The 19,016-nt window shown below is 32.7% G+C and overlaps 1 protein-coding gene across 1 annotated transcript; it reads right to left on the bottom strand.

The window, feature by feature from the left end:
• Positions 1-400: 400 nt before the first annotated feature.
• On the bottom strand, positions 401-16,967 carry LOC108210127 (uncharacterized). Its single transcript, XM_017381401.2, has 16 exons — positions 16,676-16,967; positions 16,507-16,590; positions 15,017-15,157; positions 14,858-14,928; positions 8,824-8,917; positions 6,552-6,629; positions 6,000-6,066; positions 5,823-5,908; positions 5,688-5,738; positions 3,633-3,680; positions 3,291-3,411; positions 2,040-2,220; positions 1,506-1,643; positions 1,008-1,120; positions 778-849; positions 401-686 (listed from the first exon to the last, which is right to left on the bottom strand). The coding sequence occupies exons 1-16, from the start codon at positions 16,871-16,873 to the stop codon at positions 556-558; spliced, it is 1,674 nt and encodes a 557-aa protein (XP_017236890.1). The 5' UTR covers positions 16,874-16,967; the 3' UTR covers positions 401-555.
• Between the last annotated feature and the right edge of the window lie 2,049 nt (positions 16,968-19,016).

The following is a 19,016-nucleotide window of genomic DNA, read 5'->3' as shown; positions in this document are numbered from 1 at the left end:
TATTAAAAAAAATATCAAATAAATCACCATTATTTAACCAAAGATAATATAATAAAATTTACAATTAGATATTATAATTAAAGTTCCATAGATAAAAATAAAATAAATATAAATTTATATATTATATAATGTCTGGACTATTCAGTACGAACAGGAATAATTTATATATAATTTATTTTTTTATACTATACAATGTATTTCAATTTATTTAGTTCAGACAATGAATTTCCAAAAAAATAAGACAAAACCGAACCAAATTTAAACCAGAGTTTTGTGTCTGTATTCATTCGAATCTAATTGTTCTCGATAGCACCTGCTCCAGCAGAGATCTCTCGATTTTGAAATATTTTTCCAAAAGATTCCCAAATTTCACGTGTCATCTTTCTATTGAATATCAAGCTATTAAATAGACATAATTACATTAATCTCACCAATATAATCCTTTCAAATTGACACATGGCCTGTTTAGGAATACTTTTGGAAAGATAATTTGGGGTACCTAATATTTCCCATAAATTAGTTTATAATAGAATGGGCAATGCTAAAAATTCCATGTCAAGTACCGAATACATAAATCTGGCGGAGGAAATTAACCAGTAAATAATTTACAGAAATGACCATTCCTCTAAAGTTTTTTCTAACAGATAACTTCATAGCTTTTATCAATGAAAGCAACTCCAGTATCACTGAAATTCGGAAAAACAGAACAATACGTTATCTATTATTGCTTGCACCAAACTTGTAATTTTTACAAAGCCATGATACAATGATACTTACCCAGAACGAACCGCAACTGGATATAAGGGATGCTCATCTGAATTCTTGACAGCATAACTTTAACAAGAGAAACTGAGGAACAACATAAGAGACTTTTATTAGAATCATGGTATTACAAACCTGATTGACCATAAAGAGAAGTGAAGCAGAAATTGTGGCAAATAGATTATCCCCTGAACAGTTTACAACTTCATATTATATATATTTAGTCGGTTTACTTGAGCTTTTACCATTTTCAGGATTCAACTTTGGAGAGAGACCACGTAATGCATATTTAGCATAAGAAAGTAGGCGGATTTGTTGCGAAGAGCCCAACTTGCTAACCAAGGACTTGAGAAGCTCACTGAAAACATGTATCGAGGAAACAATTAGCAAAGGTAGATATAGATCATGTAGCAGTATGATAGTTAAACCAACCAATAATATAAATATTACGCTGCCATCTACAGGAAGAATCCTGTTTGAATATTTGAGGCGCAAATATGAAATAAAGACAGGAGCTTAGAAAATAATTGAGTTACTGTTGCCCTTAAGTGAAAGTCAATGTTATGAATGATGAACTACTTTGAAAATCTTACAGATGCAAACTTATTGACTTCATCTCAATACTTACATATTATGTTCCCAAAACCATTATACAAACATCTAAATAAACTATTCTTGGTGGGTGGATGATTAAAAGAAAGATAACAGGGTTCATGAACAGAGGGATTAAGTTCAGAGCTTACTCGGTACGCAACAAAGTTAGAAACTCAGAGGGTACAGATTCCATGAAAGAAGAAAAATCATCCACTTTTAATGATTTCAGTTCCTGTCTGAGATTCTTCTTCTCATCAACCGACATTGCTTCCCCAAGAGCTGATTTACTGCCAACCACACCAATAAAGGGAATCTCAGATTAAATTATGTTCAAAAGCTACGATACTAGCATAATGTTTTGATTGGAGCAGTAATTAACTGCCAGTAGATGGTTAGTTCAACTGCAGAAATATATTGAAATAGTGAATCATGTAGCATGTAGGCTGTATGTATATTTATTCAGTTTAATGGAATTTGAGTTTCATAATACAAGGCAATCTCCAATACCTACATTGAATAACCAATATGTACAACAAACATCTGAGGAATGTATACCGTTTATATAGTCCATCACATACGATTCAATCGAAAAGCACACGCTTATGTATTGATTGTGTTCCAAAGATTTATCTTTTCCCATTAAAGACTTCAATAATAAACTCTTGGAGAAAAGGAGCATTCACCTGTCAATCGTTCTTCCAGTAAATATGAGGGGAAAGTATCTTGCGTACTTTCCAACACCATACTGTTCGCCAAATTGCAGTATTTTGTTTGAATCCAGATAAATCAAAGCTTTCCAGAGTTGACAGTAGCTTTGTCGGAACTTTTCATCAAATTCTTTATAGACACCATGATCTAGAAGCACTGCATCGTGTACAAATGTCTATAGAGTTCAATATACATGTAAATGTAATATGCGTGATTTTTTTTGATAACAATTTAATATTATACACACATAATATGAAATACATTAGATTAGTACTATTAATATTAATATTAATATTAATATATTATTATGGTAAACCAAATAAGTTTTGGTAAATTTTATTATTCAAGTCATACAAGTATAAGAGATTGTAAAATAATATAATTGACTATGATCATTAGTGGCAGGTACAGAGTCGCGGTCATGTGTATAGGTTCAAGTATTAGGAAATATTAATAAATTAGCATTAGAATTATAATCGGTGTAATTGTTACTATTACATGCATAATTCCTAGCTTGTATTAGATGATTTGTTTATGAATATATTATATGCTTTCATGACATATCATTAACTACTCAACATTGTAGTCATGGTATAGTAAATAATAGTGACATAACTATGCCACCAGAAGCTATAATAAAGTGATAGGTGGATTACTTGTAAATATCATATTTTAGTGTGTAAAACATAACGATGTGTAATAAACAATAAATTATAATTTTGTACTTTTAGCTCCAGGGTTGGGAGTTTAGCAGATCACTTATGGATTTTGTGAGTGTTTGAGTTGCTATTTCGAGGTATGGATTTTGTCCCTTTTTATTCAACGCTACTCATGTTAGTATTAGATATATTTAATGTATTCTGTTTGATCCGTTCTTTTCATTCTTTACCATATGTTTCGACTTCCGAAAAAAATATTTTAAAATCGGTTTTGAAATATTTAAATCTTTGTTGTGCAGTTATATGTTGTTAAAAAAATTGTAAACTACAACCCGGTCATGATATTTGAATTATTTGCATCTATCGGGTTAAACTATTTCAAAGAATTTAAATTATTTTAGAGATAAGAAGACTCATTCATTATTATTTGGAATATGTTAAAGCCCTATTTGTTTGTAGTTAGCCCCTCGTCTTATTTTAAGATGGGGGTGTTACAGTTAAGAAATTGATAATCACCCAAAGGAAAAACCAGGTACTCAAGTGCTTAAGGTATCCGAAGGGACATACCTAAAGAAAACCCATTCCGTCCTTCCGGAGAAACTAATATATTACCGGGGTGTGGATCTCCATGAAGAAATCCATGAACAAAAATCATTTCAGCAAATACCTCCGCCAAAGCTTTTGCCACCTAACAGAACCAGCACGTGTTACATAAATGACGACATACCCATTTCACTTAATTTGGCTAATAACGAGAGGTTTAAGCCTATCTGCTTCTTCATTTTCACAGAAGCTTTATTATTAGTAAAATGAGAATAAAGAAAGATAAACATAAATAGAAGTGAGCAGTTTTATTATGTCTATTGTAATGAATGGATATGCAGCTTATTGCCAAGTCAGATAACTGACCATGGTTGGACTAATATCCATTTTCTTCAACTGATCCAAGTCATCCACCTGAAAGTTAACAGCATGTTGTTTATCAGCAAAAACATTGAAACATGTAGACAAGTAATACGAAAAAAGGACGGGAAAAGGACAAAGAAATATATTTTGAAATGTGAACCTTTATATCAATACAATTCATATATAAATGGATGAACCCGATGAGTAAAAAGTAAAACAAAAAAAAAATCAATTAACCTGGACAAGTATTTTAATTTTCCAAGGATTAATATTTAAATATTTATTAAAACTTAGAAACCTAATTAGTCCCCTATCAGCAACCCGCAATATAGTCGTCAGTTGCAATCAATCCCCCAACAGTAACCAGCAACATAATGGTCAGTTGTAAATTAATAATCCAGTACCGATCTATGCAATTTTAGTTATACAACATATTTCAAGCCTTCAATGTCAAACTACATGACTTTTACATATAACTTGTGTTGACCTCAATACATCAAAAGCTGTGGACACAAATTTTTCGCAGAATGACTGTCAAGACAATGAAAACAATTATTAAAGTGAGGAACACAGATCAAACTGTACTAGGGCTGATACCTAAAGAACTAAAAGGCTAACACTAATGTTGTGATAAGAACTATATATGCTGATAAAAGGGATGTAAGGAGTACAAGACAATCTGACCTAAATCAGATTATTAACACTCTTGCAACACAACCTTAGGTGGTTTTTGAGAGACCATCCACTCTGCTCTCACACACTTCACTCCTATTTCTTCCTCCCTTCAATATACCAATGGCTTTCCTATTGTATCCCTCGACATCAAATCACAATCCTTTAATTAAAGCTAAAATGATAATATTCCACCAATCACATCCTTTCAAATCCTGACTGATGCATAACTAACCATTCAGATTCTGTAACCCGATTAATAATTAATGTGTATATTATGTTTCCTAATATGTTGGTCAAAGAAGTATATAGGACAGAAATAAATTTTACAAATTCACTCTCAAAATGCTTTTAACAATTAGAATTGCCAGTTTCATCAGATAAAAAAAAAAACTCAATATCCTATTAATTTAATAATATCTCTTGTACACTTGAAATACGAAGCTATTTATATATTTCCGGAAAAATGAAGCTATATTAAGTCCAAAGAACTACAAATTACTGATTTGGAATATTCAACAATCCTCATGATAACCGCTATTAAAAGTGCTAGTTTAAAACATTCACATCACTAACTGAACACAATAATGCAACATGTATTACATGGACACAATAATGCATGCAAACACGTATTACACTTTATAATTACTTAATATCAGAACACCAATATAAATGCACATGTCCTTTAATGCATCATATTATAAACACAAGAAACAATAAATCACAACTGCTGGCTTATTGTGGGATATATAGAGATACAGGTTGAACAAAGGAAATGTCAAATTTTGCAAAGCAACAGACTGATATGAACACCAAAAAACTCTTGAGGCAGGCTTTTTCAAGGAACTGGCAACATAAAAGCAGAGCCCTGTGACCTTGTAATTTATTATTATTATAGAGAAAACTGAAGGCAGAGAAGAATAAATATATATAACCGATAAAGCTAACTTCAAGCAACATGGATGCAACCACATTTATAGAACATGATTGTGCGTTAATAGGTTTGCCAATAACCCGCACACTAGGCAAGACATGGGCAAATATAACAGGGGCCCAGAGCACACTACAGGGGTATTATAATTTTGTCAAGTGGAGTAGGAAAGGCTTGTCGAAAAGAGCCAGCCGGTTGAGCCAAGAAAGGCATGGGAGTTGTTGGGCATTGTTTCAGTTGAGTTAAAGACAACATCCAAATTAAGAAAAACACATAGAACAAAAAAGGAATGCAGAAAAGGGGGATTATATTTTATAATTAACAAGTCATATCTCTTTATGGATTGAAGTGACAAACTCATATTCCATGCTCAGATGTTTAAAACTAAATGCAACAAGTAAAATTGAAATAATCCAGATCAGATACATAACATGCCAGCAGAGTAAAAGACCGACCTTCCCACCACTACAGAATTGCATCGTCAACACCTGGTTTGTCGTGAAATCCTGGAGTGACATTACTATTAGCTTAGAATAAATTAAAATTGCAAGTATGCATTAGTTATTTATATTAAGGGTAATATAAGGTACCCAGTAGACATATGGAACTTTGACCAAGTTATTGTATTTAAAGTTCCTTGCAGTTCTCTCAGAATTCTTTGCCTCTTGATTGAAATCTGCCGAGTCATAATACTAAGATTATTTACAGAACTTAAATTTGACAATATACTTTGGCATATATAATTGATACATTGTTTTGTCACCTACCTAGCTCCATAGCAATATTCTTTGTAAATTCTGATATCATCCACTGAAATCTATATTCGGGAAAGAGCTGTACAAAAAAGAGAAAAGGCATTATTTGTATAGGAACTGAAAGACAGAGAGAAAAAGAAAAGATCAAATTACTATTATTTGATCAACTGACTGCTAAAGTATAAATAATGGAAAAGACATCAAAATACAAAACAGAAACTGGAGGTACATGAGCAACATAACACTTCAAAATTCAAAGCCATACAGTACAAACTACAAAGTATTTGTCGGGGTGATGTTACGAAAAATCTGGAACGAAATAAAGTAAGTACACTGCCGCTTCTCTCAAGTCTCAAGAGCCTTACATTCAAATTTTGTGGCAGCAGTTCAATTAGCATGGCAACTCTTTACTGAAGTATGCAACGTGTGAAAAGAAACAGACTACCCCCAACAGCCTCAAAACACATGCTACTGTAATTTGAATATCTTTAATCCTACCACATCATAATTAAAAACTATGCTCAATATGTACTAGATGCTGTAGAAAGGAATTCATTTAAATACCAATGAAACAGACTTTGAGAGGAATGACATTGTTGCCAGGTCAAATCTCATCTGCTGCTCTAACCTGGGATACTGTACCTGCAGATTGTTAGGGAAAACAAATGCATTGATACTGCAAGTAACAGAATGTACAATTTTACTACAGAAAAAAGAAACTGATTTGTTACACTATATGTTTAATCATGCTTATCCTAGATTAGTCAGCTGAAATATATTTCTACTAGTGGATGAGTAGTCTCAGAAATGTAGCATAAAAGAAAAACAGATTAAAACCAGTTGAAACTAATTAAACATAAACTTACAATAAATGATTCAGTAATCTTGTTAGTTTTTGCGAAGACCTAGAGAATTATATTTTAAATTCCAAATAGTTAATATGTTTATGCTCTTCCATTGCAAATAGAAAACTTCAACATATATTTAACAAGGAAATAAACTTAAATAAATAATTCAGAAATCCCATAAGTATTTGCGAACACGTAGAGAATTTTATACACACACACATATAGGGTTGCACTCCAGAAAGAATACCTTAAGAAAAGAACACTATCATAATACTTTATTTTCCATGAAAAATTATTTGTTAAGATTGTAGTTATATAATTAAACACCAATTAAACTTAATATATGAAATCTAACATCCAAACTCATCCAAATTATTAATATGAATTATTATGGAATCCAAAATAGAATCCACAACAGAATCCAGAATAGAATCATATGTATATATTTTGCACAATGAATTTTACATAGAATCATGTTATTTTTTGAACATATTTATTGCTAAACATGTTAGATGCTATTACTATTCATAATGAAAGGTTAATTAGCTCAAAAATAGAATTGCTCAAAAAAGAACACTCTTAAAAGAAGAAGTGCACAAAACACTTTAGAATCAAATATAGAATCTCATCTAAAACTTGAATTACTTTCAACTTTTAAGTTCATCAACTTTTTATTATAAATAATAATAGTATCCTTCATGTTTAAAAATAAATTTGGGTTAAAAAATAACATGATTCTACATACAATCAATCGTGCAAAAAATATATACATGATTCTATTCCAGATTTTGTTCTAGATTCTATAATATTTCATATTAATAATGTGGATGAATTTAGATGTTAGATTTCATATATTAAGTTTAAATGATGCTTAACTATGTAATTATAATCTTAACAAATCATTTTTTTTGAAAAATGAAGTGTTATGATAGTGTTCAGTGTTGTTCTTTTTTTAAAGTGTGGTGTGTGGAATGCAACCCTATATATATATATATATAATTGATTCCTAAATAATTTGTATGTTTCTATTGTTCCATTGCAGACAAAAAACTTCTACATATATTGAATAAGGAAAAAGGGACGTACTCACGTTTCCCACATAAAAAGGAGGGTGTGAGGAGGGTAGAATATACGCAGCCTTGCTATTTCCAAAAATTGATCCCCAATACATAGGCTATTTCCAAAAATTGATCCCCAATACATAGGATACAGGAGTCAGACTCATGTCCTCACAGTCATTAAACGAACACCTAAACCATTGGCCAAAGAGACAATAGTTCTACATGGTTAAATGTTTATCCTTGTATCTATATTTTTATTAGTAATAAAGTATATTGAATCATATATGTGTGTGTGTGTGATGCAATAGATATACTCCATTAAAAAACATATCACTTGTCGGTAACATGCACTGGGAGAAGTTGAATTTGTAAGATTTGTTGTACACAGATTTTATTAATGACTAGTTTGACTTCAATAAAGCTATCATTTGAATTAGATTTTAATAATATATGTTGTTCGTATCCTACAACCAATGCTTTGTGGTGTTTCCCATTGCCAATGTCTTTTAACATTTTCCAAAAAATTTCAAAAGGCGGGGGTCACCACAAAAGCAACCTTACATCTACTCCTGGGCACACCTTAGTAGCTTCCCTCCCCGGCCAATATTTGGAAGTGGAATATACCTTTGGTTTTCTAGGGTGTGTTTTGATTTCAGGATTACTTATTAATTTTAATCATAATATTATACTGATATCTAGAATTAGCCAGGTTCAAATTGTAAAAAAAAATTAAAATCACCCCCCGTCTTTGTTTTTCGAAACTTGGCTGATATTCAATCGGACTAATTGCGGATGTCTATAGACATCCATATCAACTGTTAGGAGCAGCATATCATGCTTAGCTAATTAAGATACTAACACTTACACAGGAATACGAATGATAAGCTAGAACAAGAGAAATGGTTGCAAAATTGGAAATTAACAAACCTTAACTGCTACTTCCTGCTTGTTCTTCAGTACAGCACGATGTACTTGAGCAATTGATGCAGCAGCAATTGGTTGTTCATCCAGAGACAAAAATCTGTTCATAACAGCGTATAGCACATCCCTTAGGACCCATCACACACAATTAGAGAGATATTCGGGCCTTCTAATATGACTACAAGTATTATTTGATAAGGCAAGGACTACTGCCAGTGAAAGTTCAGGAGAACTTACAATATGTAAACGTTTACTACGAAAGGGAGTGGGGGTCATGCACACTTTTCATCATAAAAGAAATATAGCAAGGTGCAAAATTTCTTCCACAACGTCAAGTGTCATTCAGATGAAGTTACATGCATTTAGCCGGCTTTAGGTCACACCATAAGAGTAGAATATTATTCAAACTAATGTTTTACTCTAGTGGCATCAGTCCATCTTCTTCCCAAAACAAGGTTAATAAGTTTGATGGTATGGGACCTCTTTTACAATCCCAATTACTTTGTTCTATAAAAAAACTAATGCTTTAACAAGATAAGAAAATAAAATCTGCATAAATATTGTTGATAAGAATATAGGATATTAAACTGGATCACAGTGTTACCTGCAACATAGCATTTGACTAAATGTGGTCCAAGAAGAAGCATTTAATGTATAATATAGGTTTTAAAAATTTGGGAATTAATACGCCTTAAGAAATCATCCTTGTTTACAAACATTCGAGTGACACTGGACAAAGTCGCAGAGCATAGTTAATGGGTTCGCTATACCATGTGACAGACAAATCAATAGCCACTATACTGAGTTACTGACAAATCAATTGCCACAAAACTAGTGGGACAAAAGGGCTTGCACGAATTGTGGCAAAGTCCTATTCTGCAGTACAAGCACTTTGTGTTGCACATGTACGTATCATCATCACTGACCCTAGGACGGTACATTTTTTGTTCAATGTCAGGTATACATTGCTCCAGAACCAGGGACGTATCCAGGATTTCAACTTCATGGGGGCAGAGTATATAATTTCCATATATTATTATATTATATTTTATGCATTTCATAATTGTTCCCTACGAGACTTCATATTATGATAGCCTTAAATAATTTTCTCATTCTTCATTGTGGAAATTCATGATCTTTTGGTGACATGACCTTTTTTGAAGATAAAATCTCCGTTTACTGACCTTAATATAGACAAGAGAGGGATATTCTTTTGATTTGAGGTTGAAACTTGAACATCATTTTTTTTTCTTCGGAAAACAGGGGAGGGCAGGAGGCCAGAAGCTTTTGTTTTGCCTGTGTTCTGTTTTTAGCAGAAAGTTTTTAGCTTCTGTTCTCTTTTTATTTGAGTACTCTGTTTTTTTAGTTTAGTTTATATTTGATTTGTTTAGTTAGCACGTGTGGCGCTTTACTTCAACTTCAAAAAAACAGAATCACAGTCAGGAGTCGAACTTGGGCTGTTTCCAACAAAATCCACTTCTTGAACCATGGGGGCAGGGTCCTGCTTTGAAAATCTATATGCTATAAAATACTAAATACTATGCATCTCACTGGGGGCAAGTACCCCCATTGCCCCCAGTGTGCATACGTCCCTGTCCAGAACCATCAATCTTATTGAAAAAATGAGATCAGAAGAAATACTTTGAATGAATTCAGGACAATGCATTTACATTTTAACAGGTTCAGAGCTGTATTACAGATTGTTCAACATTGTTGTCACAGCGCTCGACTAGTCAGTTTGAGAGGGTCGACTAGAGAGGTCCACATGCAAACTATCGACTAGTTGGACGACTTGAGTGACTAACTGGTGAAAAATCTGGTCAACATTTATATATTAAAAAATAATATATTCTAAAATCCTACCCAACATCAACACCATGCCAATTCCTGTTTCTCTTCTTCTCGCTTATATCCTCCCTTGAATTGAAACTGATACATGTGTGTGCATGTGAAAATTGATATATATGAGTAACATGGAAGTGAAAAATGATACATACGTAATGGACATATATATTCTCAAATTTTATAATTCAGACTAAATTGGAATCATAATGATTGCCAGCAAAATAGTCAATAAGTATCAAAAACTTGGAGGACACTCACTCACTCAGGACGGTATCAAAAACATTCTACAACACTCAACATCTGTCATCTACATGAAATACTCATGTAAAAAGGTGATTTCTCGAACTTCTAATGCATGCCCTCGTGGCTTTATGCAATATCATCCAAGAACACTCATAGCAACAACCAGGGCCGGGTAATCATTCTGGGATGCCCTGTTCAAAGTTAAAAGTGAGGCCCCGGAAAATATAAAATTGTATTTTCATGTAAATTTATTTTGTTATAAATCATAAATAATAAATTATATATGAGTAAAGTTGTTTATATTAATATAAAAATCAATAAAAACAATGTTATATTGAATAATTTATTTTTTACAAATAAGTAAGATTATATTGTATATGTGATTGTTTACGTTATTTAATATAAAATTAATTTACAAACAAATATTAAATTGTAAATTGTAAAATAAAATTAGATAAGTTAAATTTAATGGTTCTGAACATTAAATTCTTATTAGATATTTACATAATTTTTTATACAAAAGTTAAAGATTTGAAGATCAATAAATAAAAAAACCAATTTATTAAATCAAATTAAGTAAGTAGTATATATAATATATATTGTGTTTATCAAATTTGGGGCCCTTAAAATCTGAGGCCCTGTGCAAATGCTCCACTTGCACATGTTAATAGGCGGCTTTGACAACAAACAACAAATTATAATAGAGTACACTTTTTCCAAATAAAGTTGGAAAGAGGTAATCGAATATCTAAAGAGATATGAAGCATGGGTGCTCCAGGTGCTGCACTGCGCACCAAGTGCGGTGCTGGTGCAGCGGTGCGTGTGCACCAAGTGCGCCACCTGGCCTATCCCAGAGTATGGAGTCGGGGATTCACGAGGGGTGCGGGAAGGGCAATTTATGTAATTTTGCACTCAACAAAAAAGCATATCTTCCGCTCTTCTCTTCCGTTACTCTTCTGCTACGAATATGTATGTGTGTGTGTGTGAATTATGAATATTGTATGTGTGTGTATATGTGTATCAGTGTATGTATATACGAGCTTCAGAATATATAATGATCAGTTGCTGCTTTGATTTTTGTGGGCTGCTTCGATTATGTATGTAATACCCCGAATCCATTTTAATTGAATAATACATAATGTGTATTTTAATGTGATGTAGTACAACTTCTATATTGAATAGAAAACTCCCAACCGTCATTGATAAAAGAAAAGAGCAAGAAAAAGAATATATAGCAAGAGTCGAGGCAAGGTTTAACAAAAATTTGTTAATTTTGGCCATGCACCCTGGAGCGCCTTGCTAGCGCCCTAAGAGCGCCTTGACAGCGCCCATAAGCCAGCAGCGCCCTCGAGCGCCTTGCTAGCGCCTTGACAGCGCCCGTATGCCAGCAGCGCCCTCGAGCGCCTTGCTAGCGCCCTTGGAGCGCCTTGCCCTGTTTTTGTACCACATCGATTACAATACGTTATAATGTTATGAATATAACCAATGACTTGGTTTATGAGTTTGTAAATATTAGTCAAGTTGGCGCCACCTTGTCGCTCCCCCTTTCTTGGCGCCACCCCCGTCGCTCCCCGTGTCTTGGCGCCACACCCCGACGCTTCGGCGCCACCCTGTCGCCAGTCCAATTCTATTTTCTTTGAACCACCTTTGTACCACATCGAGAACATAATGGTATATTCTCATGAATATAATCAGTGATATAATTATTCAAGAAAATATGTAAGCCAAGCGCCCACCCTGTCGCCGTGGTGCAAGCGCCACCCCTGTCGCCAATTCAAAACTTATTTTCTTACAACCACCTTTGTACCACATCGAGAAGATGATATTATATTCTCTTGAATATAAGCAAGAGCTTAGCTATTTTGTTAAAAATATATTAGCTGAGGCAGGCGCCGCCCTGTCGCCAGCCCTCGGCGCCGCCCTGTAGCCATGTCGCCAACCCCTTGGCGTCACCCCTGTCGCCCACCCAAATGGTATTTTCTTAAAACCATACTCACCGTACCACATCGAGAAGAATAAGGACAGTCTTTCCTTTCTTTATATATACACAGCCCATGGTGACTTTCTAAAATTAGGAAGCGAAGCATAGCTGCTAAATTTGGTACGTCTAGTTATTTATTCCTTGATTTATTTTGTTAGTTTAGTTATTTTTAATTAGGTTAGTGATAATTGGAGAATTGATATAGGTGTGACTTATAATAATAAATAAATGTGTGAACATTTTAGGGAACGAAGTTGTGAGACTCGAGAACGCTGTGCACGGTAAGTATATACTGTACCCTTCACTGTGGATAATTTATGATGTTTCGGTGAACATTTTGTTGATAATTTTCTGATGAGGAATGAGTATTCTTGCATTGATTCTTGATGAACTGATGATGATGCTTCCTTATTGGAAGTAAAGCTAAACCGATTGTTTAACTGGCCGGGATCCCTACTTGATGAATTGATGAACTAATCGTGCTTGAATACTCATACTCATACTCATCTTGGTGTGTGAAACTGTTTTGATGACTTTGATGAAATATTGATTTGATTCATCAAGTTTTATGAATATAACTCAGTTGAATCGTACGTATATGCTTACTGAGCTTTATAAGCTCATCCCTTTTCATGTATTAACCTTACAGGAAAGAATATCGGAGAAGGATATTAAGGCTAATGCTAGGTGAAGAGTGTGAGCTGTTAAGTATCCAATAGTCAAGAGAGATATTCTAGAAAATGTTCAAGGTTGGTCTTATATGGAATTGTTTAATTGAGATTCAGTTGTAAACTATAGTTGTAGTAGATTAACAGTGATTCTTCTTATCGAAATTGATCCGATAATGGTAGTAGTTGATTCTAATTTCAATACTGTAACCTGGATGCGATCCTGTTGTTTTAGGGGGTTAAAATGTTCTCTTTTAAATCTTTTATTAATGCTTTCAGGTTTTAAATTATTTGGTTTTCAGAAATACAGTTTTTCAAAAGTGTTTTAAAAGATTTTGTGTGGTGACGTCAGGATCCAAGCCCCCGGATTCCTGGGGCGTCACAATGTATGTATACTTGACTTGGTTGTATGTATTTATACTTGTCTGGTGCAACTTTATGTTAGTTTGATGTTGTTTTGCAAGTTGCAAGTAGATAAGTAAATTAATATATTTACTATTTGTATGTATTTGTGTGCAGGTGAAATTGATATTTAATATTTAATTTGAATGCTTTGTCTTGTTAATAATTATATATATAACTAGCTTTTTAACCCGTGCAAAGCATGGATTGTTTAAATTGATTTTGGTTATTTTTTTGGAAACATTATTAGATGTATGATCACTTTAATTATTTTTTGTAAACTGAGATTATTATTTAATTATAAATATTAATCATTTAAAGTATAAAAGCAGACAGTAAAATTTGAGAATCATTGTATTAAGGTCACAATTATTTTTTGCTATATGATTTATTTACAATAAGAAATATATTATATAAGCATTATATGATTTGTGTTGCATACATGTTACGAAAAAATTGAATAACGAATAACTCTCTCGATATTAAAATCATCAATGACTAATATCACATGTAATCTAAAAGTATTAACATTCTATCACACTCTGATTTAATCTTTATTTGTTTATTTTTGGTCATATAAGATTGATGTCAGCTGTACATAGATGTCCACATATCATCTTTTAGAAATATATTATATATAAAGATAATAGGGGGTAACTTAGTTTTTTTACGTGAATAAATTTGCCCATTGTTGTTGTACTAGATATAGAATAGATGTATATTTCTAATTTATTTAATTTCTGTATCCCCAGGCACCCGAATCCCCAAATTTTTTTGCCAAATCCCTTTATCCACGCGCCCTCACTCGTGATTCATAGCTAAAGAGTAGGTAGAGAACAAAAATAGTAAGGATGGTTTGTAATAGGAGATCTATAATTTTAATTTATCCACAGTGACTTACATATCTGATAAATTTGGTCCCAGATTGCTGATGAGCACGTCTTTAATTTCATCAAAGAGATAAGGAACTGCCTAGCACATCGCAAGAATATGTGAATGTGTGAGATGCAACATATATTTGAAACTGGTGCAAGGCTAAACAGATTATCACAAGTCAAACCTTATCTTGTAGTGGTGAAAGTGCCAATGAGTATTCTTTAGGAATTTTCCGCATTGCTGCAGCAAACTGAGCTGCTTTAACATAGAAGCCTTTATTAGCCTCACACAAATTCCGCACTCTCTTAGCTGAGCGTAGATGAACCTACACAAGAAAATGAAAATTGATGATGATGTTATATAATGCTCCAAACACTATCGGGTATAATAATAATTTGTAGAGAATAATATAATGGCCTGTTTGGGAATTTGGACTTCATTTGAAATCCTGGATTTGATCAAATGACATGTTTGGATACACAAAAAAGGTTGGATTTGGATTTTATTTGAAATCCAAGACATTCAAAGACTAGTATAAAGCTGTGAATTTGAAATAACACCTCAAATCATGTCATTTGAAATCCAAAATTTGAAATGAAATACATGTTCCCAGACGCAATCTAATGTAATTTGTAGACTGTAGTATATTAATACATGTCAAATTTTCAACTTTTAAAAAAAAGTACAAAGCAAACTACTGATTATTGTATTTGAAAAGTATTGATACGTAATACATGTCCGATACAGTTCTTTCTGTAATTCAATAGCATATATTAACTTAAGTATTTTACAAATTACTATTGTGATCTTATGTTTAAAAAGCCATCAATTTTTTAGCCCAATTATATATGACATCTAATATCCTACTGTTAAATGTCCATATTATGTTACTTAACATTTATTGTTGAAGACTTGAAGATAATATGATCCACGCCTCAAGGTTTTGGGAGAAATAAATAACTTAATATTGTAATAGTTGTGAGAGGTCACGAGGCCCACAACCACCTAGCGATTTACTCTTGGACCCAATAATGAGTGAGGGGGATTTCAAAGATATATAATATGACCAAATCCAATTACACCTTTACCCAATGCTTTAGGGTTCTAGGAAACTGTAGAGCCAAGCTTACGTAGGTAGAGGTCTTATTGAAATATGATGGACCCGAAAATGGGAAAGAGCAACCTAGGTGATCCATTCTTTCAAAGCCATATAAAGTGTGATGGCATGCGGCGGCATGTTTGTTTGAATATAGTCCCGGAATAACTAAGTTAATTTTTTAAAATTTAAGGGATTATAATCCCATGGGATGTATTGCAATCACTTTTTTAATTCATTTCCATGAATTATAATACATTCTCTCAGAAGATATTATAATCCCATAAAAATAAACCAAGACAGTGATGGGGATATGAATTCATGGGATAATAATCCTCTAAAATTGAGATAAATAGGGTAATAATCTGGGGATTATTATCTATCCAAACAAACATGCCCTTGCTTCGCATATATAATCCTGGACAATGAACACTGAAATTACCATATCAAAGATATTTTTGACAATGGCATTTCACATTATATTCAATTATACAATATATACAACACTAAACCATGTCATATTAATCGACAATATCACTTCACAAAATCATCAATTTCAAACAGTGCACAACACTAACCTCAGATAATACTCGACTATACTCATCCGAATCGACAGACAAGCCGTGTAACGAATACTTATAATCCACCACACTCGAAGCAATCTGCACCCAAAATCACGCTTAAATTAAACAAGAAAAAACACAACCAATCACTCAAATCAAATAAGAGAAAAAGAATTATATTTACAGTGCGGACGGCGCGAGACGAGCGAACGACACCGTTCAGCACAGCTTTCAGATCAGAGGGCGTCACGACAGGTGAAGTTGTGAGATAATTAGGGTTTAGCAAATGGGCGGTGAGAATGGTGGCTGCACCGGCGCCGGTGAGGAGATAGAAGGAATTTAATGCGGCAGCTTTGGCGGGAAACTTGGATAATCGCGCCATTTTCTTGCCCGAGTCCTAAGCAGTGGACGGTGATGGGTTTGAAAAGAAAGAGAACCCCCAAAGAAGTGGAGTTGTTTATATGTAGCTTGTGTACTCTGTTATTTTTCTTTTGTGGCCGACATATTATTTTTAGAGAATTTATCAAAACTATCGGGTTTTTTAAATTTTTTGGCGATTTTATTATATTGCGAAAACATTTGTAAAAGTATTAATCTTTTAGGATAACAAAAATACGATCTGCAATCATATCTACAGAAATTCACTCCAGCGGATTTTCTACTCATTCCCTAACCATTAACGATCTATTTTTCATTCTTCATAAATATGTAATCCTTAATTCATTCCTCATTTGGTTTCTAATGATTAAATATTCAATTTTCATCTTCTACACACTCTTTCTCACATTTTTTTATATATCTTTTTTTTGAAAAAATTTGAATTTAATAGTATAACAATAATATGGAACACATGTTGGGATTATTGTTAAAGTTGTCAATCAATATAGAATCCCTGCTTTTTAGAACTTGAATTGTTTATTATTATTTAGGTAATCTCCTTAGGGCACGGCATGAGATGCTCTTGTTCATAAAAAAATAAGAAACGAAGAGGTATTCTAAGAGGTGAAATATACTCCCTCCGTCCCTTCCATTTCTTATCGAATGGTTGGGCACGGACATTAAGAAATATTTATAAAGTAGTGGAAAACAGAAAAAAAGTGGGTGAAGTGATGGGACTCCTTGATAAGTTTTGAAATGTAAAGAATTGGACGGAATATTGGAACATCCCTAAAAGAAATGACTGGGATAGAGAAAGTATAATTTGACTATTTCAGGTATCGGTTAAGATATCGTGGTAGCGTCATGTTGACGTCACGTTACCATGCGTTTCAAGAACTTTTGAATATGTAATTTTTGATGTGCTTATTTGTTTTGGAAATTATTATAAACTAGTTATGTGTAAAAAAAATACTAGTTTCATTTTTATGGAAACTAAATTTTTATTTTGAACTTATATTATAAGTCATCGAGTAGTCTGAGTTTATGATTTATGTTATTGAGTTATCATTTTTTATTTTTGGATTGCATTGGATTAAATTCAATGATTGTATGAGGCAAAGAAAAGGAAAAAGAATAATAAAAATTAAAATATTATTTTCATAGTGTTTTCTCAACAACTAAGAAGAAGACATTTAAACTCTATTTCCTTGCATAGCAGTTTTAGAACTGTTAAAAAAATCCAAATATGATACATTTAAGAGCACTTCATAAAACGCTATCAGAGAAAATGAATTAAAGTTGCTATACAATACCATAGCATTTCGAGAAATATTATAAAATTAAGTATTATCTAGTACCATAACGTCGTGGGACACGCAACCAAGAACATGCACTTACAAAACATTTAATCGGATAACACTTTTGAAAGTGTTAACATGCACTTACAAAATACTTATTTCGATAACATTTTCAAAATTGCTAACTAAATATTGTATTTAAAGAGCAACAAGAAAAATACTATAGTAGTCCCATTCATTTGCATAACGGCGTCATATAGCATTTTGAAACACTATATAAGACAACAAAAAAATGTCTTTAAGCCGGTATTTTCACTTTCATGATCAACATTGCTTATCAATCATGAAACGATCGATTTTAAATCTTACTATGTTACTGGTTCAAGATATACGACATGATATTCACAAAGAGAAAGAGCATACATCAATAATGACACTGATATGTGTATCCATGTTAAATATTTGATGTCCAAACATCCAACTCAAATGACAAAACATCCCACTTCCTTATCGGATATTTACTAATGAAAGTTAACTAATGTTCGTACAAACATTTATTTGTATATCTGGAAAATATTTAAAGAGAGCTGCGCGCACATACTATTACATAACAAACAACAAAAAGTATTATCATAACACTTTTTTGTTCATGAGAAATGACATATTAAGATTAGAATTATAAAATTTAATTATAATGGAGTTTGATATGTCGTATTTTACATCAGATCTCATCAACTTTATAATCAAATAAAATTTTGTATGGAGTAAGATCTTGTATAATTTTTGCGAGGAGCATGTATACATTCTTTGAATAATATAATAAAATATTCTTTATGGTACAATCGTGGA

This window comes from Daucus carota, chromosome 1 (assembly GCF_001625215.2).
Source record: "Daucus carota subsp. sativus chromosome 1, DH1 v3.0, whole genome shotgun sequence".
Lineage (NCBI taxonomy): Eukaryota > Viridiplantae > Streptophyta > Magnoliopsida > Apiales > Apiaceae > Daucus > Daucus carota.
The sequence above is the reverse complement of the archived record's forward strand: the minus strand, read 5'-3'. Positions and strand labels throughout refer to the sequence as shown.

Bases quoted from the DNA above. Each gene is read 5' to 3' on its own strand.
- LOC108210127 (XM_017381401.2), bottom strand. From the start codon at position 16,873: ATGGCGCGATTATCCAAGTTTCCCGCCAAAGCTGCCGCATTAAATTCC. The intron at 15,158-16,506 runs GTTAGTGTTGTG...TTTCTTGTGTAG, and splicing joins ATAGTCGAGTATTATCTGAG to GTTCATCTACGCTCAGCTAA. The intron at 3,412-3,632 runs GTCAGTTATCTG...TGGTTCTGTTAG, and splicing joins TGGATATTAGTCCAACCATG to GTGGCAAAAGCTTTGGCGGA.